The following is a 26,842-nucleotide window of genomic DNA, read 5'->3' as shown; positions in this document are numbered from 1 at the left end:
TGCTAAGGAGACAGGGACAAAGGTCCTTGCCTAAAGAAACTCGTGGGGTATCATTCCCTTTGATTTTGATTAATAGTATTTCATGCTATGTATTGGTGTAATCAACCTGTGAACTCCCTAGGAGACAATAGGACAGATAGACTAACTGCCTAATTCTAACCTTATGTTGCATGTATGTTTATCACATAGTTACAGATTGGCAAAGGAGGAGTGGTGAAGGCCGGAATGATATAGCACACCCAAATATTTTCCCGATTCCCTAAGCATGGTGCCGTTACACTCGAGGCTGGCAGTACTGATTATTCATAAATAATTGTGATAGGTTTTTGTCTTCACTGCTGATCGTGCTTCTTAGTATTGTCATACAAATAAAACCATGACTTATGCTTCTTAATATATGTTGCTAATTTCATGAACTCTTCATGGTTCTAAAACATTCCTAATATTTTGGAACTTTAGCATAGAATTTAATGTTGCTCTGAATTCTCCAGTTTCTGAATTCTATATATTTCTTAGTCCTAAGTGAAAGCACAATTATTTTGAAAGAATTTTGGCATAGCAACTGAAGTTCTATAGATTTTAATATCTTCTGAATTTTGACTTAAAATCATATTTCTATTCTTACATAACATTCATGAATATAAACAATAGCTTCATATTTCTCTTCTTCCAGAACAGCGACTATACATTTTAGTAACGTATTTGGAATTTGATATAAGTGACAAATTTGGTTCTTTTGGAGGAAATACATATGCAGACAATAGCATATGATTTGTAGAAAATTCTTATGGATGCAAAATATTTAAATTGAAGTTTAAAAACACCTTGGTAGAGAAGGAGTTAACAGGTTAGCTCCCCTTGGTTGTTCTCAGCATGCTCTTTTGCCTTTAGGAGCTGAAAAGATGATAACATTGGGTCCGGACATGCCTGTGTGGAGGTTATAGTACTCCTGGGGTTTTTTGCAGCTAGCTGTAAAGCAAGCTAGAACTTGTTCATCTCAGAGTTTCTTGTTTTTCTTTCAACCCTTTCAGTGCCCTGCAGGAGTCATTAAATCAAAACTTCATGCTGATCATCACCCACCGAGAAGTCCAGCGGGAGTACAACCTGAACTTCTCAGGAAGCAGTACCATTCAAGAGGTGAGTTATGTCTCACAGCTAAGGAATAAAGGTAACTCATTATAGCTAATGTTGACCCTGTTAGAGAGGGCTTATCTGTTCTGGTTGGAAACTCTCTTTATGTTTCATTATTGGGCTCTTAATTTTAATTAACTGGAGCATCATGATTACTGTAGACATATTAAGCGATTTGACCTAGAAAGACAGTGTTGTAAATGGGAGCTCTTGATAATTCTTAAAATAGTCAACTTAAAACTCTCTTTAAAATACTCATTATTTAACATATTTCATGGTTTTACAGTAATTATTCAAAATACTAATTTGGAAATTATTGCCAGCATGCATTTTTGAACATGCTTATATTTTATTTGAAAGGTTGCTCTCAAATATATTATTTAAAATGTATTCCCTGCCTGTTTCCAAAAAGAATTTGAGGAAGCTTTTCTTAAGTAGCTCAATCCCAGTCTTGGGCAGTATTTGAGGAATGCTGATGGAAACCTTCAGTCATTTAACTCAGAATATCTGAGAAGAGTCTATTTATAGTCAGTATTTTTTTCTTCTTCAATGTAGCCAACCAGGGCCACTGTTTCAAAAAAGAACCTCCCCCAAGAAAGAAGAGGTATCTTCTTATCTGTGACCCCACCTACCTAAAAGCCAATGATTTATCTCCATGGGGTGAAAGTGTGTAAGGTTATGACAGGACTTGTGTTTAGAAACACTGAAATGATTGTTATATTACCCCTTGTAACTTGTGAAGACGTTAATCATTTGCCTACTAATGTTTTTATAAAGAGAATTAATCATACTTAATCTTGGATTATTTCATAAATTTTTTCTTGGACTACATTGCTTAAAATAATTATTAATGTCATATTGAAATTCAGACAGAACAAGTTGTTTTCATCCTAATAATTTTTCAGAAGTGTATGAATTGTTTCAGTAGGCTAGACTATTGATGGTTCCATTTTTCCATGTTTTGTCAATGAATTTCAACTTCTGAATTTGTCATAAATAACTCATTGCTTCAAATTTATTTTCTCTATCTCTTGAATGTTTGTTGAATAGTAACTAAATTCTTGAAAATTTATTTGGCTCCTAATTTGAATTAAAGGCTTGAGCTATTTGTATTTTTTTATCGTGGTTTAATATATATTGATTACAATTTCATTTTTAACCTCTTTGATAGGTGTCCTAGTCTCTAAAGTTAGATTTTTAATTTCTTGAATAATAATTGTTTTTACATAAGAAATAGTGTTTAAATGTGGCTGTATCACAGAGTTATTCTGGGAACTTCATGATAGTAAAACTTAAATTATATATTGAGTATAATTAAATAAGGAAATTTAGTTTCAAAATAACTACAGTTTAATCAAGAAAAGCAAAGATAATAAGAAGTAAATTTTATTCTGTTGATTTATTTTTTAATTGAAGACTAGTATAATGCATTATGGATAAGTATAAACTGGTTTATTTTTCTTTCTGAATGAAATCTTTATTGCTAAAATTTTACTTTTTTTTCCATTTCCAGTTTCTGTAGTTTGAGTGTATTTCTGCTTTCTCCCACAAGAGGGCAGGAAGGACTATTACACTGATAATCTGAAAATGCCATTCAGTGTTTTCAAATTAGCTTCTCTTATATTAACAAAAAGGAGCATAATGGCCAAGTTATTGTTTGATTTACAGATAATTGGCATATCGCAGGGAGGAGACTTAATTTCACCCTTTTAAATTAAACAGGGAGATTTAAAAAGACATAAAATATTCATTAATGTTCGGTGATTATAAAGTAGTGGCATATATTTATTTTGCCTTTATTACTGTTTCGATGGGAAAATACTGCAAATATTTCCGAAATCGAGGTGGCCATACTGACGAGTTGAAATGTTTAAGCAGCGCTAGTGCAGTCTGCTCACACCTGATACCCTATGCAAAATGACTCAAAATGACTGCATCAATTATTAAAAGAAATACTTAAAATTCCGCAGATGTGCCGTTGTGTGCCACAGTTGACTGAAACTGTTCTTCATGGCCTGCTATTTAGATTAACAAATACATTTTAAGCTTCAAGGACTTAAAAACAGTAAATCTTTTTCATACCATTTTCTAAATGAAAAATGCCCCAGAAATAGTTTTGCAAAGACCAATATTCTTATGTATTTCTTGGCAACAGTTTGATTTCTTCTCCTATTTCATTTTTCTTTTTCTCCTTTTTTTTAGTTGATGTAAAATAATACTTTGAAATGCTTCTTGCCAAGAAAAAATAAATCCAGTTGTTTCTAATATCAGTTGCCTTTCTGTGTGAAAACCAGGTACACATAGGCTCTTTATTCTTGTACGATTTAGAAAAAGGACTTGGATTATCCTCGTTAGGCCTAGGATCCCACTCTGAAGGCCTAGTCCTAAAACTTCCTTCTTCAATTCATGGGATACCTGGTGAGGTGGAGTTTCAGGAGGCCAAGATGCGATTATGCGACAGTCATGCAACCCACAGCAACACATAAGTACCTGCAGTTTTTGTTGTGCATGACTGAAAGTCAGTTTGCTATAATCTTAAAATGCTTTTGCAGTATTATTTTATAAATGCTAGAATTGTTGCTATTAATGTGGAAGCTTAATGATGCCGTATATCCTAAATTGTAAATGAATTTCTATCTCCAGTTTCAGAGATTGCTTTTCAGTGTTTTTAATACATCCAAGAATGAGTTCTGGTCAATATATGAAGGAAACTAAGAAATTAAAAAGAACACACACAGATTCCCCCCCCCCCAGTGTAGTAGTATATTATCTTTGTTGTAGTTTAAAAAGATGTACCATTTTTTGGTAATTTTAATTTTTAAAAGCCTTGCATTTTTTCAGTGAAGGCTTCTGTAATATCCCCCCCCCAAAGGGATATTTTTATTAAATGAAATAGGGTTGAAAAAGGCACTATGATTTCAACTTTTAGTTAAACAAAATACATTTTTTAAATATTGAGTTAGAAAATAGAACTTAGAAGCAGTTAGAATTTCAAATAAACTCTTCAGTGACCATATGTTCATGCAAGTTATAGTAATAAACCGAGTTGTACAAGTGTTCGTTCATTCTGGTCTGTGGTCTCTTGCCTCACAATGCATGACTTATGTCCTGTGGGTGCTCAAGATTTTAATTTAAGCTAGTTAGGTATTGAGGTTATTTATTTTTTTAAAGCTCTTTACAAATCCTTCCGCTTATATTATCCTCCTACTTGAGGAAAAGGCAGAGACAATATAAAAAGGTCAGAATGGAGAGTTACAAGTAGTTGTAAGAATAAATAGCCTTTCTCTTTTCCATTATGTGAAATAGTTTGTAAAATATATCTAATAATAGAATAATAACTGTGATAATCTGTCTTTTTACCTTTTTGGTCCTAAATTACTTACTTGTCATACTTAAAAATAGTGAATTTCCTTGAAAATTTAAACAAGTTTACCATATCTTAATGAGTATTCTACACTGAGAATTTAGATTTTTAAACAGTTAATTATACAGATTCTAGTAATTTTAATACTATTAAAGATCTGTGGTTACAAATGCACTTGGGATTGGTTAAATTAAGGGAGGGAAAGATGGATTTGCCTACTGCAAATCCTAAACCCAGGTGTGGAAAAGGATATGAAGCCCCTGAAATCAAGCCAACTTTTCTTGGAAAAGAATTCTTTGTTGTCCACCTTGTACTGCAAAGCTTCTAGTGGGCAGAATATCCACTTTTCTTTGTAGATGTCATACAAACTTAAGGAATATATACATGACCCAGGATAGCAATGATAAGAAACCTAAGTATTTTTGGTGTGGAAACATGAAGTATTACCTGTTTATTACAGCAAGAAGCACAATGAATAGCTGTTAGAATTATTTAAATCCTCTTCCAAGTTTCACTTTACCCTAGAATTCTCACTGTTTTATTAATGTTGATTTAGTTCTTAATGGGAATAAAGGAAAAATTGACAAACTATAAAGATATATCTTGCATGGAATAGTAAAATATTTCGCTACTAATACTAGTGATTGTCAACTGGGAAGCCAACAGTTTGAATTAGCAATAAGAAGAGAATTAAGTACACAAATCATGTCAGTCCTTACAAATAATCTTGGCTAAATAATTGTGAAATCATGAGCTAATTCTGATTCTTCAAATTTGAAACTTGTGTTGGGTTTTGTGTCTGTTTTTCTACTTGCTACTTTCTCAACTTGCTTGGCTAACATATATTTTAAACTATTTTTTAATGCTGGAGGTCATTAACAGTAATTAAATTTGTAGTTTTTTACAGATTGTACTAATGGGCAATTTTCTAGTAGTGAGTTGACTATAACTTCTTAACTAGCATGCCCTTTTTGTAAATGTTGTAGGTGTAGTGTTTTTTTTATTTGTTTGTTTGTTTTCCAGTATGGGGGGGCAGGGGAGGCTGCTGGCACAGAACTGAAGAGCAGAGTAGCTTAGAATGTGCATATGCAAGAGGGGAAATTAAATTGTGTGCTTATTTAATTAAAAGTTTAAGTAGTTTATTTTTATTGCAAGATAAATGGCATATATAAGCTCAATTAGAATGAACCCATTTTAATTACCGTATATCGTAGTTCGATTTTTTAAAACTTAAAATCACAAATGACATTTTAGCAAGAATGAAAGAAATGTAATTTCTTAAGCGACTGGACAATGAATTTAAACCTTTATTCAGCTTTCAGAAAAAGAGATTATGAGTTTCTTTCAAATATACACATATATTATTTTAAGTTACATTTTATAACTGAAATCTTTTGAAGTTATACCATTTCAACTGAACAAATCAGTAATGACAGTTTTATAAATATTGAGGTTTTCTGTGATTCTTAATAAATTATTCTCTTCGGAAATAAGTTTAAGTAATATTTACAATGCAGCCATTTCGAACTGATACGTCTCCCCCCCGCCCGAAAGTATTTTAGAATAATCTCTTGAAAATTATTTTTAGCCCATGTAAATATTTGTTCACCTTCATTTCAAGAAGATAGAAACAATGAAATTTTGTTAGGAATTAAGGGCAGTGTTTTAGCTCTTTGTTACTTAAGATTTGCGTATTCTAACATCTACTTGGCCGACCACGTTTCATAAGCTGTGATTTGTGGGTTGGTAGTTTTGAAATGCCTGGGTTAAGAGAAATTATGTTCAGTTATCAGAAACTAATAAACATAAGACATTTTTATATGCAAGAAAAGGCAGAGAGTAAATAATTGCACTGGTGACCAATACTGTAATAATCCTGTTTTACAATATGCACTTGACAGGTTGTAATAGTGCTAATTGAAGAGACTAATTCACACTTGCTTCATTCTATTCAAAGGCAAAATCAGCAGCTTGTTTTGCTTTTGACCAGATGGTCCTCATGAACACCTACTGTGCACTTTAAGTGCTTTACTAGAATTACAAAGGCTGGGGGCTGTGTTCGACTCCAAATGATTTGAGAAGAGAGTGGGAGAGGGGGGAAAAACCCCTCTGTGCTCAATGGATTTGGTGCAAGTAAATTAATTCTAGTGGACCCATTACACACTGAGCCCCCTTTTCAAAGCTTGGAGCCTCCTAGCTTGCTCTGTAGCAATGAGAAAGAGAAAGAGAAAGGCAGATTACTGCAAACAGAAATAAAAAAAAGGGCTATGAAAGGGAGAAAAGAGGCCTTGAAGCCTTTCATATCACTGAGTTTTTCAAGTGCGTTATTTTTGGGGAGGGTGGATGTATGAAAAGCCAATTGGAGTTTTTTTTGTTTTAAAGGGTGCTATTTAAGCACCATGAATATAGGCGCAAGAGCAACAGTTGACTGAGTTTACTGTGGTGAAGCTTTGTGTCCGAGGATGAATCAAATCCATTATATTCAATTCTTTGTGTTTTAACATGAATGTAGGTTTAGTTTCACAAGACTGTGTCTGTTTAGGATAATTATAATTTAATATTTTCCTTTCATAAAGTTATCACTGTAGATGTCTAAAATTTTAATCAAAGCAGATTTTGTACATTGACTTTGAAGCACCCTGACAGTTTAAAATTCAAAGGAAAGCTTTTTTAGTTTTCAAAAGAAAAGAAAGGCTCATTCTAATGGCATTGAAGCAGAGATTATTATAACTAATTAGAAGTCACACATCTGTTAGCTTTTGGTTTGTGACTTACTTATGTATTTTTTGAGTAAAATACATACTTTAAAAATATATTGATGTTATTAAGTGAACCCAAAGGGAAAAAATGAACTTAAAAGAGAACCATTTATGTGAGCCAGCCATTTTTGCATGTTTCTACATGATCCCATAAAAATATGTAATATATTAAATTCCATTAAATGTGAATTAGAATTGTTTAATTAATAACCTTAAGTTGGAATACACATCTAAACAAAATCTTTTTACATTTCTTATTAGCACAATTCTGATTATTAACTAACATTATTATATAATAGTAATATAAGCAGACCCAGTTTGTGCAAATTTATAGTTATTCCTTATCCTTAAAGCTGCTCATGTACAATATTGTAATTTGGAATACTGACATTGTAAAATAATTAATTCTTATAATCTATGTGGGTTAAGATATAAGGGATCACATCTAGGAATACATGTCAGTTATTTTATTTGTTTTTATACTTTAATTCTCGTGATATGTATTTGTTGCATGGTTTATTTTTGTTTGATGGCATATACTACTGATATAATTCAGGTTCATTTTAATTCTAGCTATTAGCAAAGAATACAACAAAATCATACCAGTAGTATACAACTTAATGATAATTGTAAACATTTCATTATTTCTAAGTTTGGCTCATTTCTTTAAGTGAATGTCTAGAATTTATGTTTAAAAAGGCATAATGCACCATTGTACTTTATATGCCAATATGTTTTAATTACGTTTTTATAAAATATAGAAATGCAAAAATAACCACAAAATTATTTTAGATTTTATTTCTCAAATACTTTCAATGAAGAAAGTAGCATGTATTCTTTGATATTTAAAATAAAATTGTATTAATTTCCTATTAGTGTGGGCATTACTTTGGGACTTATTCACTGACATATAAGTTATGGGGTGGGGAGGAATGTAAGAGGAATCCCCAAACCTTCAACCAACAAAACATTCAGTGAAATTGATAAGCAATGAGGTGTTAATGATTTGATATCCTTGGGGAGAAAAGGATGTCAAGAAAAAAAATTTGAATGATTGAAAAAAAAACTTCCTGAAATTTTTTTTTGCAGTAGACTATTTAAAATAAAGGTTAGATTCTCTTTCTTGTAGGTACCATAAAAATCTGTCTTTAAAGGCAGAACCTCAATTAGCAGAAGTTGATTGATCATGACCATGCAGTCACTTACTTAGGTGGGGCTGGTTCTCTGGTTTCACAGACACAGTAGTTGGAGCCTTTCTCCTCAAGAAGAGTTTATTTCAGTGTTAAGTATTAACCCCCTAGATTCCTGAATGCCGGAGACAAGATTCTCTCCTGTAGGGTGAAGGTTAGAAAAGGCTGCAATTTCTTTATACACTTAAGCTGAAATACCATGTTACTTAAGCTGAAATACCATGTTATTTAAGCTGAGGAATATTTTAACATTTAAGCATACTCCAGCCATAAAGTAAAAATAGTAACCTGCATAATCTTCTCCCCACCCCACCCCAGCAAAAACAGAAAAACAAAAAAAAACTAGTAAGTGAAAGGATGAGTAAGTGAAAGGGAGTGCTAGACCAAGACTAGGTATATTAAGTTAAGGCCTGCATGTAGAAAATTATTTACATGCTTGTCCTTATATACCAAAGATTTTTTTTTTCCTTTATCATAACCTCTTTTAAAGCATCTGTTTATGGTAATTTTTCTTTTGTATAATGCATCTTGTATATAACTTAATGCTGTCTTGTCAAGGAGTTATTCTTTTTCAAATATATTTAGTATGACAAATATAGTTTTAAAAATCCTGCTGTACCATTTAGAGCTTTATTACCTTATTATTACTCTCAATTATAGTCCTGGTATTTTTCTAATTTTTTTTTTTTTTTTAAGGAAAAAAGACTTTAAAAGCTCATAGCAAACATTTTCTATAAATGACAAAATGTATTCCTTGCTTTGTGGTCATTGCGTGACCAGACAGTAGAATACTGGATTGTTTTAAGGTTTTTACAGCTGCAAGGCAAAAGCATCTGCTCATTGCAAAGCCGGCATTGTTTAATTTTGACACTGACTTTTCCATGCGTCTTGTACCAAGCACTGGATTAGATGCCACTAAGATGAAATTTGTTTTAAGTTGCTCCCAAAGTGCAGCTGTCCCGATCTACTGCCTTGTAGCTTAACCAAAGCAGACAGACATAGGATCAATCAGAATCTTTTTACAGGGTCATCTCACTGGACTAGGGAGGCTCAGAGGAAGAATGTTAATGATATTATTTATTGTGAATAACTGCAAAATTAGTTTCCAGGCTGATTTAGTGTATGTAGAACTATACCTGCCCACATACCTTTTTGGGATAGTAAAACCATTATTAAATATTTAACTTTTAAACTGGAACATAATGGTCAAATATTAAGGTGCCTATGTGTATATTAGGCACTATTCTTCAGCAGTCGATTGCAAGAAAAATTAGTTTATTGGTCACTAAAGTAGACTGAAAATAAAACTCAATCTAAAATGGCTCTACTAAAATCTTGAAAAGTGGACATTTTTATAGAATGATAATTTTTCTTTAATGTTTCAAGTGAATGAAAAATGAAAGAGCACCTCACTTCCCGGGTTTCCTGGGATTGTGTGAATTTCTACCCAGCTGGTCCAAATTGATTGATACAGGGCCAAATATTTGTCTGCCTACATTTCAAAGTCTATAATTTGCTAATGAATTGTGGTAATAATCTTTCATCATACATGAAAGATTTAGCCAAACAATTTGCTAAGTATGTATTTTGATCATAAAATTTTTGGACATGCACCAAGCTTTACATCTATTTTACAGCTAATACATGGGCGTGGAGGGAGAGCAGGGGAGAAATAATACTGAACATGGACACGCGATGGAAAGGGATGAAGGAAATGAGGGAAGAAGGCAAAGGAGTAATACTGGGAAAGTCCTGTAGTTCTATAAGTGGCAGTGGAAAACAAATTAGATTTGCACTTAGAATGCAAAATAGAATTTTAAAATGCTGGCAGAGTTTTAGTCTGTGGTACCCAGAGGTATGGAATCCATGTAGATAAAGGCAAGGAAGGAATCTTTTTTTTTTTTTTTTTTTTTTGGCTACAGCTATTTCACACATTGATTATGGAATAACTTTTTAGAAACTTTATGCTAGAAAAGTCAAAAGCCCACAATTTGGAAGTAATTGAAGGAATAAGAATAAAAGCCAGATGTTTGTTAGGGTTGATTTAGATCCAGAAGAAGAAAAAAGCAGTGAAGAAGAATCAAGTACATTCACATTCTTGTCAACTACCACTGCCACCCACCTCCAGAAACGTTTTCATCTTTCCAGATTGAAACCCCAAAGCTGTTAAAGAGTAACTCCCCATTTCTACCTCCTCCCCAGCCCTTGGCAACCACCATTTTACTCTCTGTTATCTATGAATTTAACTACTCTAGGTACCTCATATAAATGAATTCATATTTGTCTTTTGTGACTGGCTTATTTTACTTAGCATAATGTCTTTAAGGTTTATTCATGTCATAGCAAATGTCAGAATTTCCTTTTTAAGGCTGAATAATAGTCCATTTTGTGTACATACCACAATTTGTCTATTCATCTGTTGATAGGACATTTGGGTTACTTTTACCTTTTGGCTCTTGTGAATAATGCTTTATGAACATGAGTGTCCAAATATCTATCTAAGCCCTGCTTTCAATTCTTTTGTATATATACCCACGAGTGAAACGATGGATCATATGGTAATTCTATGTTTAACTTTTTCAGGAACTATCATACTGTTTTCCATAGTAACTGCACCATTTTACGTTTTTTTTGTTGTTGTTTTTTAATATGTATTTATTGATTTCAGAGAAAGGAACGGAGAGGGAGAGATAGAAACATCAATGATGAGAGTCATTGATCAGTTATCTCCTGCGTGCCCCCCACTAGGGATTGAGCCCCCAACCCGGGCATGTGCCCTGACCGGGAATTGAACCTTGATCTCCTGGATCATAGGCCAATGCTCAACCGCTGAGCCACGCCCTGCTGGGCCATTTAAGTTTTTACCAGCAATATGTAAGTGTTCCAATTTCTCCATATTCTTACCAACACTTACTACTTTCTGTCTTTTTAATAATAGCCATGCTAGTGGAGGTGAAATGGTAGACATATATTGAGCATGGAATGAATATGGAGGATAAAAATGTTAGTCTCTTAGAGAAACATATTTTCTTTGGGGGAAATTATCATCATGGTTTTTATTTCATAGAAATTTGAATGAATGTTTATGGAGACCCTTCTAGTCAGTGATATTCTGCTTGTTGACCTTAAGTTGTTGGTAACAACTTCCTTGAGGGGAAGGATGAGGAAGCTTCATGTTGGCTTAGTCTTTTATACTTTTCAACTTCCTTTCCCCTGCTTTAGTTCATTTGATTTTTATAGTATCTCCTAGTGTTAGGCCTGCTGCATATGGCTGTGCAGGTTGAAAGTGGCACCTCCTGAAGCTGTGCAACAAAATGGTCTTAATGAGCATGTGAATGTAAGACTTGATGGTCACTCTCCCTGCTATGTTGGTAGCTTGAAATCGGCAACAGTAAGAGTATTTACACCATGGAAATTGGCAAACACTTCAAATAATAGCTTTTTGTTTTGGGAGAGCTGAATTATCAGCCTATCACTGGTTGTGTGTCTCTACCCCCAGTAGATTGTGAACTCCTTTAGATTCATTTCTGCCTCAATGCCTAGGCTGTGATAGGAATACTCTTTACTGAATTAATGAATAAGTAAGTGATAGAATATATCAGGTGCCTTATTATTCTACTGCCTGACTCCTGCTGGCAGAGAATGAATTTCAGAATCTAGTGTATTTTTTTCGAACAAGTTTAGAAATGGCCTATTGTCATGGACTGCAGTTTTCTTTCTGCCTCAGAGTTTGAACCAAAAAAAGTGTCTATTGGAAATCAAGGCTATTAAACACACATGTTTCAATAGCACAGTAAGGATGGCATTTCTGTCCATTATCACCTTGTTAAGCTACTCCTGCTATGACTTTGCTGCCTACTAAGTTTTTGGCATCCATTGCTTAACTGCCTGACTCACCTTTCAGTTTCCAAGTTGGAAGCCAATAGTGTGAACCATCTCAAATTAGCTGAAAGATTTTCTTTTACATTATAAGAGGTAACTGACTGATTAATTCTCTCTATTCGTAGATGGTATAAGTTCCCACAAATGATAATATAACATCTTAGGACATTAAAATATTACTTTAAAAATCACTGTATTACCCAACAACTTGTACTGTTTTTTTTACTATTAATGTCCCTCTCAATTTTATCAAAAGTAACATTTATATAAAATGAAATTTGAGGATAATGTTGAGTCATTTGGATTTTTAATTTTTTTCTAAAACACCCTCCATAATTAAGATGGATATAAGCTTAAAAAACAGTGCTATGTTTTCTGACCATTCCATATGCCATCTTTTGTGATCTAAACTCAGAACCATTTTTAGTATCTTTTGAAATTTGAACAAGATAAATATTATGTTTGGATCACAACACTGTTAAAAGATTGGAAGTAGCAACTTATTCTCAGGAGTTCTGAGTTTTATGTTTTATATAGCGTTTCTACATGATATATAGTACTTTCAGCTTTTTTCAAAAATGAGATGTCCTGGTATGTATTAAATATGTAGCAGATTCACTCTTGTAACCAAGGAGGTAAGTAGGCAGATCACTTACCAACATAATTTTTTTTTTTTAAGTTCTGCTCTCACTTTACATAAAAGGTAAGTATTTTGTTGGTAAAATTGAGACAGACAGAAAATGACATTAGACTACATGCCTATTTGTTGGTTTTGTTTAAAGTGCGAAAATTTCAAGCAGTTCTAATTAGGTGTAAGTGCACTCTATCTCTAAAGGTACATCTCTCAGTAGTTTTAGCTATTCAATTGCACATTGAAATTCTGTGCTGTATGGAATTAATATACCGTGGATACTGAAGATATTCAACTCAAGAAGAAGAATAATGGAGTGGTGGCATTTTAATAAAGCCATGCCTATTCTATGGAAAATTTAAGAGATAGAAGCTATTCAAAAAAGTGGGAGATTCTTGTTTGGGTTTAAAATTTATAGTGTGCTAGTATTTGTTTGCAAGTGTGTGCATATGAGAATACTATTAAGTCATTCCTGAGACTAAAAAATATTTGTAATTTACAATAAATCAAAACAAAAAATTAACTACTTTTTGTTTTTCTGACAAAGTCGATGTCATCACAAATTCTGGTAGAAAAGAAACATGCAACTAAGAAAGTTTTTTTATTTTTAAAGCATTTTATAAAAAATAATTGGAGCCCGGCCAGGCGTGGCTCAGCAGTTGAGCGTCGACCTAGGATCCAGGATCCAGGCAATCGCGGTTTGATTTGTGGTCAGGGCACATGCAGGCTCAATCCCCAGTCAGGGGCGTGCAGGAGGCAGCCGATCAATGACTCTCTCATCATTGATGTTTCTATCTCTCTCTCTCCCTCTCCTTTCCTCTCTCTGGAGTCAATAAAGAAATATTTAAAAAATAATAATAATAATTGGAATTTTGAATATAGTGTCTGTGATCTATAATATATGGCCAGTTTGTATGTGTAGAAGCAGCAGTTCAGGTTACCATACAAAACAGCTTTCTATAGACCCCCTATATAATTGGTTCGCTTAAATTCTGTGCTTAAGTGTTCTAACTATAATAATGGGGAAATCAGAAGTACTTTAAGTGGATCTGAGCATCAGAGAGAGGGATAAAAATTCTCTCAAAATTCTGATTACTTGTGAGAGATTTTTGTTATGGAGACCACTTCATTAAGTAGTTGGTTTCACCAGATGATCCTGTAGGTCACTTCTTAGAATCTGTGATAGATTTTCAGTGTTTATTAAATAATGTGATAGAGCATTATAACTTCTTTTGAAGGTATCCTTTCTCCAAAATGCATTTTATCTAAATAGTGTATAGCAGGAAATAAACTAAAAAATTATAATTAATATTTAGTGATAAAGCTAATTGTCAGTCATACTTGGACATTAGTTTTACAAAACATTAATTAGATATTCCTGTTATCAGTCTGTTACATAATCAGAACATAACATTTCTTCAACTTGGAAGATACTATTTTAATCTTTTAAGATCGACTAATTCTGTAGGGTAATTCCATATGAAACCAAAGTGATTTCTTGAGAACCTACTATGTGTAGTAGATATATCACAGTGAAAGTGATTATCCTTTTTAGCTAGATTTTATCTCAAGCCAACATATTACTTATTTTGAAATAAAGGTGTAAGTTTCAGGCTCTAGAACTTCCTGTTTAGGTCATCTACCAGAAATGGAATATATTGTCAGTCTTTGTGACAGTGCTATTAGATGCATTAACTGCCAAGATGTATGTTTTAGAACAGCAATTTTCAACCTTTTTCATTTCATGGTACATATAAACCAATTTCTAAAATTTTGTGTAACACCCCAAAATATATATTTTTTGGTCTGACAAAAAATAGGTATAATTGATTTGTTTACACCAACTGCTGTTGTTATGTTGGCTATTGTCATTTTTTTATTTGACAATCGAAGGAAGAGAAAGTTAGTGCCCCAGACTAAGTAGTCAGGTACTGCATGTTTTAGAATTTCTTGTGGCACACTGGTTGAAAATTGGTGGTTAAGACTCTACATGTACAGAAATTATTTGAGTTTAAAATATATGTGACATACAAATACATGTGTAAATATGTAGCAGTTACCAATATTTCTATTTTATATTTACCACCTATGTGCTTTACATTTTAACTGCATGATGTTATAATTTTATTAATTGTAAAAATGTGTTTTCAGCACATTTTTGAATCTACATGGAAATATAACTCGGCTGTTCTTCAGGCCGGAGCATAAACATCAGCTTAAAAAGAGCTTCTCTGACACGTCTCCTCAGTCTAACTAGATCGCCCCTCCTTTGCTACCTTCCATCATTAAGCCCAGTTTATTTCCTTCATAGGACTGATCATAGTTGTAATAATGTATTTGGTTACTTGTCTTTTCTACTAGACTATAGGCTTCATGGATGCAAAACCATGTCTTTCTCATTTCCAAGCACCCAATTTAATAACTACAACAAAATTTTACCGCCTCTAAGACTCTTTTCTAGTCAAACTCATTCTCTGCTTCTCTTATACTGAAAAAGCACGTGCACTAAATGAACCACTTATTAACTTTCTGACCTTGGGACGTTATTTAGCCTCAGTTTCCTCATCCCTGAGATGACCTTTCTCAAGGGTTTGTTACGATAATTAACTTTATGAGTGCATTTAAAGCTCTTAACACAATGCCTAAAACATTATAAGCATTCAGTATGTGTTTTTTATATTATTTTAAGACATATTATTGCCTGGATTGTGTGAAAATTGTTAGCCATTGTGTCCATTTCTCTTTGCTTTAAGCTTCAGGAGGAGAGTGGGTGTGTCTTGTCTAAACTGCTGTATTTAGTGCAGTGTTTTGTAGCAAGTTAAGGTCTAGTTCAACACCCATTTGATGCTTGATTCTATCCCCTAAATATCTGTAGAGAAGTAATAATTGCTGTAATCATGTCCAAAACTCATGGTTGTTATGAGATAAAAACAACCAACTTCACCTTTATTCCACCTTGTTCACCACAAGCTCCAGCCACTCAGGCTGCTCTTGGATTCTTTAGGCACACCCCCCGCAGCTTCTTGTACCTTTGCTTGTTCATGCTCTTCTCTGCTCTGCCTGTTTTTATATTCCATATCCATATATAGAAATTTTTTAAGGTTCGTGTTCAAAGGTACCACCTCCATAAACCTTTCTCTAATCTTTCACAGAGATAGTATAACATTTTCCTCTTGGTTCTTTGTCCGTGACTTTCTTTTAATACCTAATAATGTAGTATCTTAAATTTGGTCATTTGTGTAAGATCTGCCTGTGTGAAAGAAATATAGACTCCTACATTCAACAGATATTCATGGTGCTCCTGCCGTGTACTAAGCACCATGCTAGCAGCAGTGTGATAACACAAAGATAATTTGCATGTAGACTCTCTAAGCAGATGAACCTATACATATTACAGATGATTACAAGTGCTGGAACAGAAGTCCGTTGGAAGATTGCAGGGACTGGGGTTAGCTTTATGTGTGGGGTTGCAGAAGGCCTTCTTACAAGGCAGTATTTGAGGTGGACCTTTAAAATGATTAAGAATTTTCGAAGTGTATAAAAGGGGAAAGGATGGAAGTGTTAAAGAAACTGCATTTTAAGGAACCATCATTTATCTGATATACTTAGGAAAATGATTGATTTATCTTTAAGTCCTCTCAGGGTCTACCCAGCATAGTGCTTGACATATGGGAAGTTTTAATGTTAGAATAATAAATACCTAACCTGTGAATTAAATAAAAATGGCACTGTGGTTTCAATAATGTACATACAGTTGCTTGATTACTTGGTCCCTGTATACTTGCCTATCAGGCTAATGCTGTTTGGACTTAAGACTATTTGGAGAAATGCCTAATGCAGTTTTAGATTTTGTATTGTGAGATATCTTACAGAGTGGAGGTGTGGCCCTGGCAGGTTTGCTCAGTGGTTAGAGCATTGGCTTGTGAACCGAAGGGTCATGGGTTCGATTTCCGGTCAAGGGCACATACCTCGGTTGTAATTGATTGATATTTCACCTTCCCTCTCTAGAAATTGATGAAGAAAATGTCCTCGAGTGAGGATTAAAAAAATAAGAGTGGAGGTGTAAAGCGGGGGTGGGGGGCAGTTAAAGCTGCATGGGGCAGGGGAGAAGGGCCTGAGATCAAGTGTTAATTTTGAATGGATAGTGGCTTAGTCTTGTTATCCAAAATATACAAATTAGTTATTTTCCTTTTGTAGTTTACATAGGTGGCCTAGATTTATACTTTTCTCAACTTAGTAATATGAAATAAAATGAAGAAATTATCCCATACATTCAGGTTGACATTGAAAAGTATAATTTTCCCATTATAGTGTTAGTAATTTTTTTAATTACTCAAAAAGTACATGAACCCAGCCAGAGTGGCTCAGTTGGTTGAGCGTCATCCTGTGCACCAAAGGGTTGCTGGTTCGATCCCCAGTTGGGGCATATACCCCCCCCCCCTTCCTCTCTCTAAGTGTATCCTTGTGTGAGGATTTAAAAAAAAGTACATGAATAATATTTTTATTGTAGCCCAGCTGGCATGGTTCAGCAGTTGAGCATTGACCTATGATCCAGGAGACCACAGTTCCATTCTTGGTCAGGGCACATGCCCAGGTTGCAGGCTCCATCCCCAGTAGGGGGCGTGCAAGAGGCAGCTGATCAATGACTCTCTCATCGTTGATGTTTCTGTCTCTCTCTCCCTCTCCCTCTCCCTTCCTCCCTGAAATCAATAAAGATTTTTTTTTTTTTTTTAAAGAGTTCCAGTCCTCACCTCTCCAGAAACATTTAAAGACATGCATTTTATTGTGACTCAGGAGCTCAGAAGTCTAGAAGATAACATGTGGCAGTCCTTTGTGAGTTGTGTGGATTTCTCTAGGATAGCTATTTAGAAATAGAATGACTGGGTTGAAGGTTATATTCATTTTATTTTGATAGTTATTGGCAAATTGCCCCCCTCAAAAAAGCGTTACCTACTTCTTCACCCACTAGCAATATGTGAGCATGCATGTTATATTGTATTCTTACCAACAATGGATTATGTCAGTGTTTTTAGTTGTTCTGCAGTTGAAAGGTGTGAATATTTTTTTGTTTTAGTTTGTATTTCCTTAATTACTAGTGAAGTTAAGCACTTTTCTCTGTGTATCTTAATGATATTATAGTTTCCAAACTAATTTACTGTAGTGTTTCTTGAATTAGAAAGTGATTAGCTAATGTGCATATAGTAATGAATGAAGTATAACAACATTGAAACAATTCACATTGTTCATTTTACTATAGACCAAGTGTATGTTGTAGTGTTAATTTATTGCCCTTTTCATATATAGCACAACTGGAATAAAAGAGAGGCAGAATCACATGGTGGTTAAAAGTATGGGCTCTTGAACCAGACTGCCTGGATGAGAATACAGCTCCAGCACTTATTATTATGTGATCTTTGTTAAGTTCTGTATACTCTCTGTGCCTCAGATGCCTCATCTACAGATGAATAAAGAAAAATGTGATTTATACATACAATATAATATTATTCAACCTTAAAAAGGAAAGAAATCCTTCCATTTGCAACAACATGGATCAACCTGTAAGACATTATGCTAAGTGAAATAGACAGACACAGAGGGACAAATACTACATAATACCACTTAAATGAGCAGCTTAAATAGTCAAATCCATAGAAGGAGGAGTAGAATAGTGGTTGCCGGATGATGGGAGGAAGAAATGGGAAGATATTAGTCTAAAGGTATAAAGTTTTATAGTTATACAAGATGAATAAGTCCTATTGTAAAGATAGTATATGTAGTTAACAATACTGTATTGTATACTTAAAATTTTGCTAAGAGAGTAGATCTTATGTTAAATGCTCGTATACAAAATGATAGTAATAATAATGTTAAGTCAAGAGGGTGGGTGAAGGAAACTTTTGTAGGTGATAGATATGTTTATGACGTAAATTGTAAGGATAGTTTCACAGATGTATGCTGATCTCCAAATTATCAAGTTGGATACATTAAATATGTACATTTAAAAAAAAATTTCAATCATATCTCAATAAAGTGGCTAAGAAAGAAAATTTATGAAAATAGTTAATATCTATAAAGTGCTTAGAATAGTGAATGGTCATAGTAAGTTATTTGAATGTCTGCTAAGTGAATTAGTTAAATTAATAAAATTTTTTGCACATTGAATACATGTAATCTTTAACCCACTAGATCTTGGCAGTTCTAATAAAGCTGCATGATGCAAAGATGTACTACAGCTCAAGTGTTAATGTCTAAAAATCACATCTTAAACATATGCCTTATAAGTATCTTCCAGGGTGATTATTAACATGAAAAGAATATCTAAAATATTCTCTTTTTTTCTTAAATAAGTTGAATGAAAAAGGAGTTAGTTTCATTTATAAGTGTTCATAGATTGACCCTCAGAAACTAAGACTTTTACTTGGAGCATTTAGTGATATGGTAGTAATATGGTAGGAAAAAACCCCATAGGTTTTTGAACTTGGAAAAAAGTAGGGTTCCAATCCAGTTCTACCACATAATAATGCCATTGGTGTGATCATGAAATGTAGTAACATATTCACAGTACTTAGGTCAGTGCCCTGGCATTCAATAAATGGTAGTTGCAGCCGTTATAATGGTCTCTTCTCTGTGCCCTCCTAAAACTTTATCTGTCAATGTCTTTATTGTTCATTGTACCATGTATATTTGTTTCTGGGTGCAACCTTCACAGGGCTGTGACTTCCCTGAAGACAAGAATATTGTATCTATCTTTGTACCCCTCCTGCAGAGGTTGCAACTGGCAACTGCAAGGCTTTTGTCTGGTTGCCAGTTTTGGTCCCAGAGTATCTTAAATTTGAACTGGTTGCCAATATTTAAAAGTTAGAAAGCTTTCCATTTAAAAACAACAAAATAGGATTCCTGGTTTCTGGCTTCTCTCAAAGAATCAGAAAATTCTGATAACACCAAACCCCAGATTTTCCATAGCAAGAATCAGCTTTTCTGGAATAGCAGCTGCCTCCTTGGATGAGGCATGCTCTCTGGTTTGCCGTAGTCCCCTACACCCAAATATTGCTTCCTCAAAACGAAGCCTGAATATCATTTGCCCATCACATTCACTCATTTATGTTTACCTATCTGACTGCTCTAGAGACTTGGATTTGAGAAAGCTGCTCGAAGTGACTGTCAGAGAGTCTGGAACTTAGGATGTCCTCGCCAAATGTTTGTTGAATGGATAAATGAAAGAACCACAAACATATAGACAAATAGGAGGTTTACCAGATTTACTTTAATACACACAAGGTGATAAGGGTCTAGCTCTGCTTTAGCAACAGCTATTCCCATCATCTTTTTCAGTGTGCATAGTGAAGGAGTGGTAGTGTTGGGATGTCAGAGAACAATGCTCTGAAACAACTGGCTTTCATTGGATGTGATTACCAGGCTGCCACAATTTTCAAAAAATAGACACCCTCAAATTTAATTATTACTGGCATAATGCAGTGAAGCATGACAAAAACTATGATCAAATGCATTTGCTATTTATTTTGGAATGCATGACAATATCTGTTCATTTGAGCAAAAACATACAAACAACACCCAACTTGTTTGAAGATAGGATATCTTTGATCAGAATCTCTGAAATATCCCTTTGAGTTAGCTATTAGTATAAACTATATTAATTTGTACCTGACAGTAATTTGGGATTTATGCTTATTTAGTCTAGTTGAACTAATACACATTCCAAATCTGTGAAGGAAGACTTAGCCAAGTAAGTGAACAGTGTGGGTAACATTTCTTTGGCAACAATTGGGGTGGGGGTTAATGATCTGAAAAAGAACTAACTTTGTTAGTTTTAGTTTTTACAGAAAAATCATGGTACAGTAAAAAAGAGAAAGTGCCTCAGAGTCCCGTAGATTTCCTTTTGAGTCCTGCTTCTGCTACTTACATGGAGAGTTTGGACCCTCAGTTGCCTTTTCTGTAAAGAAAGGTTAAAGCTGCATTGAACTTGACAGTAAGAATTAGAATATCTACATGTATGTAAAGCACCGGATAAAACCTTTGCATTTCATGTTTTGTCCAACTGGAGCAGTCTTTCTGGGATTTGTACCTTATTCAGGATTCAGACCATCTAAAGTTGAGAATGACTGGTAGGACTCTAATATTACCCTTCAGAGAACTTATCTAATAAACAGGAAATTATCTTGTTTATATATTCACTTACTGCTTTTCTGTCTCCTTCCCCTCCCCTCCCCGCCATACACATACTATAGAAGGAATGTGACCTCGTGAAGGGTTACTTGAACACAAGCACGGTGATACCAAGTAACTTAGCTTCTAAGTAACTTAACAGACAGGTAGGGTATAGAGTGTGGATACTCTGGACAAAGGTCACATCATAGGTGGGACAGAGTAGGACAGTGGGAGATTTCATCACACTACTCAAAACAGCATGCAATTTAAAATTTACAAATTGTTTCTTTCTGGGATTTTTCATTTAATTCCAGATTACAGTTGATCATGGCTAACTGAAACTTTGGAAAGTGAAACTACAGGTAAGGACAGAGTGCTGTACTACAAAATAGTACCTTCCTCATAGTAGGTACTCACTATAGATATATATTGACTGGCTAGACAACTGAATGAGTGCTCGTGTATTATTAGCACTTAGTGAATATACTTGTTAAATTTAGAACAGGTTTATCTGTTGCTTATAAGTCCAGTGAGAAATTCTCCTACTACTTTGTAGCAGTACATTTTATATTTTCTTTAAAAATATTTTTTAACCCCAGCCACGTGGCTCAGTTGGTTGGAGCATCGTCCTGTACATTAAAGAGGTTGCAGGTTCCCCTCCCAATCAGGGTGCATACGTAGATTAGATTGCAGGTTCAATCCCCTGTCGCGGTGCATGTCAAAGGCAACTGATTGATACTTCTTTCTCATATTGGTGTTTCTCTCTCACATTGATGTTTCTTTCTCTCCCTCTTGCTCTAAAAAGTATATATATATATTTAAAATGTCACCCTAATTTTAAACTAATAAAGAGATGATCTGCTTTTTGTAAGGAGGCAGCAGTGTTTTATATTTAATTAACTCTCTTCTCTGGTCCCATCTGCATTTTTTTCATTAATTTATTCAGTCATTTTTACTAACCCCTTTTTTTTATCCTCACCTGAGGATATGTTCATTGATCTTAGAGAGAGAGGCAGGTGGAGAGAGAGAGAGAGAAAGAAAGAGAAACTGATGTGAGAGAGAAACATCAATTATCTGCCTCCAGTATGTGCCCTGAGAATTTAACACACAACCTTTTTTTGGGGTGCATGGGATGACACTCCAACCAATTGAGCTACCCAGCCAGGGCTTTACTTATCATTTTTAAAAAATCCTATAACAAGTGTATTTATATTGTAAATAACTATTCACATATTTTACCCCCAACTAAATTTATTTCCTTAAGGGAGTGTAGAGGTCTTTCTCTGCTGTACTGTGATCATTCAAGTGATAGATGCTCAGCAAGAACTTACTGAAGCAATAAGGAACTGAGTTTGAAACTGGTAGCGGTTATAGCATCCATTACGCCTGTCTCTGTTCAGCTCTGCTCCTGTGAATGCTTTAGGGATCTTGGCCCTAAGAAAAGGAATTAATGTTGAATCATCACTCTCTTAAATAAAAAAACTGCCAGGTATACAGGTAACATGATTTACTGTAGTAACTTCTAAGTCATTGTAATCATTTCCAGGTAATCATTTTTGTGAATAAATGAATGAATTGATGTATATTAGACCCACATAAGGTGGCAGCTATGTTAGTCAAAGTTACATTTTTAATTAAAGAATATTTCACCATCTTGGATATTTAGTAATTATAACATAGTCCATTATTTATCTGTTGTTTTTCCCCCCAAGAAGGTATAATTTATGTGTATTCTATAATTATTCCTTAAATTTTGGGATACTAAAACATAGTTCCTAATGATACTTATTAGGCTACTTTGAAATGACATTATTAAAAACAATGAAAGTATAAGTGTGGGAAATTAATTTAGCACAATATTTCTACATTTACATCTCAAGGACTATAAAGAAATAAAAATGAGATGAAGCATTTAAGTATATATGTAGTTTATCAGTGGTACGTTTTTATGTTGCTCTGTGTTCTCTGCTTCTTTACGTAACCTTAACTCACTGTCCAGTAGGATAGTACTAGTGACATGTGGCAATTTAAATTAAAACTAATTAAATTAAATAGTTAAAAAATAGGTTTCTTGATCATACTAGCTATGTTTTAGGTGCTCAGTAGCCACATAGGGCTCATGGCTACCCTGTTGGAGAGCACAGATGGAGAACATTTCTGTCACCACAGAGTGTTCTCTTCGTGCGGTAGACCATCATCTGCACAGTTCTGTACCTTTTATTTTGCCACATTGCACATTAGATTTTTTTTGTTTGTAATTTGAAAATGAAGTTAATATATCCTAGAAATATTACCTTGCTAACTTCTTGATATCACTTCTCTCCAAAATGGTTGTTTTATCAACTACATATTTAAATTATGTTTGTTTTTTTGTTTTTCAATTTATTAACATAGTCAACACCTGACGTTTTTCCATTATTTAAAACTCTAAACTCTGTGATGAATACAGTTGAAGTAATCCCTCTAGGTATTATTCACCTTTAAGACAACATAGTGGATGACAGTGTCTCCATGAGCCTTTTACCATATACAATGAAAAAAAAATACTTATTAAATGGTGATTTTTCTCCCTTTATCTTATTAAGTAAATTATATGGTCCTTTTTTTATGGAAACCTCCATAGTTAGAGATGTAAAACAGCAATTTCTTGGTTCTATAGCATGACATAGTTCAGAGCTGAGATTAGAGAAACCCCGTAGAGTTGTTAATACTTGAGGGCATCCCCAGCTAGAAAAGTATGTGAATTTAGGCATGGGAGGAAGGAAGGATCTGCTTTAAATTTAGTGTAGGGTCACTGAATCTTAATGATAGATTAAACAAGGGAGCTAGAATAATGAATAGGGGTATGCAGTGTGTAGCACTAATACCAGAAGTCCATGGTTTGTGGCGGTTTTTTAATGTCCTTTCCCATATGGTTTTGAATAGAGTAGGTTATGGCAGGGATGAGCTAAGGAATAGCTTTGTTAATGAATAAATAGGAGTAATTTTTTTAACAGGAGACTTACTGCAGTTCATTTAGAATGCCTGCTTATTTAATGCATCATGTGATTTAAAAAATTTTCTGATCTTAATAATACATTAAGTGGAGATGCTAAGGTATTCCTGTTATTTTCTTTATAAAACAGCTATGTTTACTTTTTGGAGCCAACCCTAACAGTGAGATCCTTGGGTTGGGGTTTTAACTGCCTTAATTAAAAGCCAGTTTTACGGAGCTTCTGAGTATTGGCAGCATTAGTCTTCAGATAGGGCTTGGTGTGCAGTATTAGACTTTCATTCATACTTTCAATTCACTTTGATAAGCTTTAATAAAATTGTCATTTGGATCAGTTTCCAACTTTACCTCCTTTGCCTAAATTAACTAGATAAGTAATTTTGGTGTCTATCCTCTTATTATAACTTTGCTCTTAGCCCAGGCAGGTACTTTCCTTAAGATACCCTCCTTGCTCTCCCACCCACATCTCTCTCAGACACAGTAATTCTGAAAGCTGATCATGGAAAGTAGCAAGTTTGAATCAGTAAACCTGTCCAGATACACTTTTAAATATCTCTTGGGGCTCTTCTTTAGAGGAGATTGCTTAATATTTCTAAAAGGAGAGATTAAGTAGGTTGTCTCTGCTGCCTTGGTTAAGTACAGTAAAGGGAAGTGTAACTCTCCTGACTCCAGGGCCCCAAATGCAAACACTGGCCTAGTTGTTCCCAAACTTTCTCCTTGAAGTGGGTGACTTGAATGGTTTATTTTCCCTTGATGAGTTGTCGCCCCCCCTCTCCTGCCACTTTAGTATTCATGGCAGACCCCAACACTAATTCCCTTTGTTGTCTTTGTTTTTTGCATTTTTTTGTTAACAAGAAAAGATAAAATTATAAGAGACCTGATTATAGACTGAGGTTCCATTGCTGATGGTTCCCACCACTTTTTTTTAGCATCTCAAGAGAAAGGCAAAGGCCTGGATGGGCAACAGAAAGCAGCAGAGCAAACATAAACATCATGGCTTAGCATCAATGTGGTGCTACCAGAGCGGGAAGGGATACAGTCTTCATCGAAATATAAAGATGGGTCTTTGCCAAAACCAGTAAGATTGTCAGCATTTTTTAAAAAGTTGAAGTTTGTTATAGAAGCAATGGTTTCTAAAAATAAAACAATTTTTTAAGAAGAAAGAAGAAATGGATTAAGAATTTAAAGAACCTACATTACCACCCTGACTTAGGTATTAACTAACGGAATGACATTTGGACAGCTAGCTTAATTTGTGCATGCACTGGTGTATATGTGTGTGTATGTAAAATTTAAAAGAAAATGCAATTCTATAAAAAGCAAATTGGCAGAGGATGGCATTTCCTCACATCTTTCTTATAGATGCAACTTTATTTTAGAACTTACAAAGGTTGTAAATAAGACAAGTATTTGATTCAGAGTTTCACTTATCCAAATCCAAAGCGTAGAACAAGGGTTGGCAAGAGTCCGCAACTACTGAGAGAAGGAAAACTGGAATAACAAGATAGGCATAATTGATTTACTGTATATTGGCAAAGTGGCAGGAGCAGGTCCATAGTGTGAATGTCCTCGTATTACTTTATTCCATACAAAACTCTTACATTAGAAGGTGTGAGACACAGAGGCATTGGGCACAAGTTGGTGAGAGGAAGGGCCTTTGCTAACCCTCACAGGATAAGGTTTGTTTACTGTTCTCATTGTTCTCCTTTTACCATGATGTATTTTCCTTGTTGTTGTTTTTTTTAATCTTGCTATTTCTTTTCCAGCTGTGTGTGACACCAGGAACTGCCCTCTTACTGTGAAGGCAGCATTCAATTGTTGAAACACTTAACAAGTTGCTATTTGATCTGGCAGTTGTCCTTCCTCTGCAGCACTTAAAAGTACAAAATTGACAGCCTGTAACTGCTCTTCATTGCCTGTTGCAGCGCAACAGGTGTGAAAAGATTCATTGATCTCATGACAGGTTTTGCTCATAGTTGGTCACTCTTACATTTACCATTTAATGCCCACTGTTCAGCGTAAGTGTAAATGGTCTCATAGAAAATTCTCACACATTACAATTATAAAAGTGTCAGGAGGAAAATAATTTTAAAGATAATTATTGTAACCCTTTATTTTACAGAAGAGGAAATCCAGTGTAAGAGAAGATATGTCATAGTCATGGAAGAATCTAGACTCTCAGAATTAAATCTCATCTCACTATTCATGAACATGAGTAACCTTAGGCAAATTATTTGTCTCTGAGCCTCAGTCTCCTTGTTTGTAAAATGAAGATAATCATACATGTGAAAGGTATCATGAGGATGATATGTTAACATAAAACTTAGTTTGTTTTTTTATCCTCACCAAGGATATGTGTATTGATTTTAGAGAGAGGGGAAGGGAAAGAGGGAGAGAGAGAGAGAAAGAAACATCAATGTGAGAGAGAAACATCGATCAATTGCCTCCCTTATGCACCCTGACAAGGGATCAAACCTGCAACCTAGGTATGTTCCCTGACCAGGAATTGAACCCCCAACCTTTCGGTGTATGGTTTGACACTACAGCCTACTGAGCCACACAGCCAGGGCAAACCTAAAACTTAAAATTTTTTTCTTATTACAGAAGTAATAGAAACTTAGAAAAGATAGATACACAGAAAATAAAAATGAATTATAATCCCATGATACAAGGGGAACAGGTTTTAACATTTGTTATGTATCTTTTTTCTGTGCATATATATTGTAT

The 26,842-nt window shown here is 34.4% G+C and overlaps 1 protein-coding gene across 1 annotated transcript in view; it reads left to right on the top strand.

Annotated features, from left to right (window-relative positions):
- Positions 1-26,842, top strand: part of FAF1 (Fas associated factor 1) — a 272,216-nt gene that overhangs the window by 102,500 nt on the left and 142,874 nt on the right. Inside the window, exon 7 of the mRNA XM_081143762.1 lies at positions 1,032-1,137. Coding sequence (XP_080999888.1) covers positions 1,032-1,137 — 106 coding nt within the window. The remainder of the gene's footprint in view (positions 1-1,031; positions 1,138-26,842) is intronic.

This window comes from Miniopterus schreibersii, assembly GCF_964146895.1.
Source record: "Miniopterus schreibersii genome assembly, chromosome: 8".
NCBI classification, from domain to species: Eukaryota; Metazoa; Chordata; class Mammalia; order Chiroptera; family Miniopteridae; genus Miniopterus; species Miniopterus schreibersii.
This window is presented reverse-complemented; position numbering and strand designations above follow the sequence as displayed.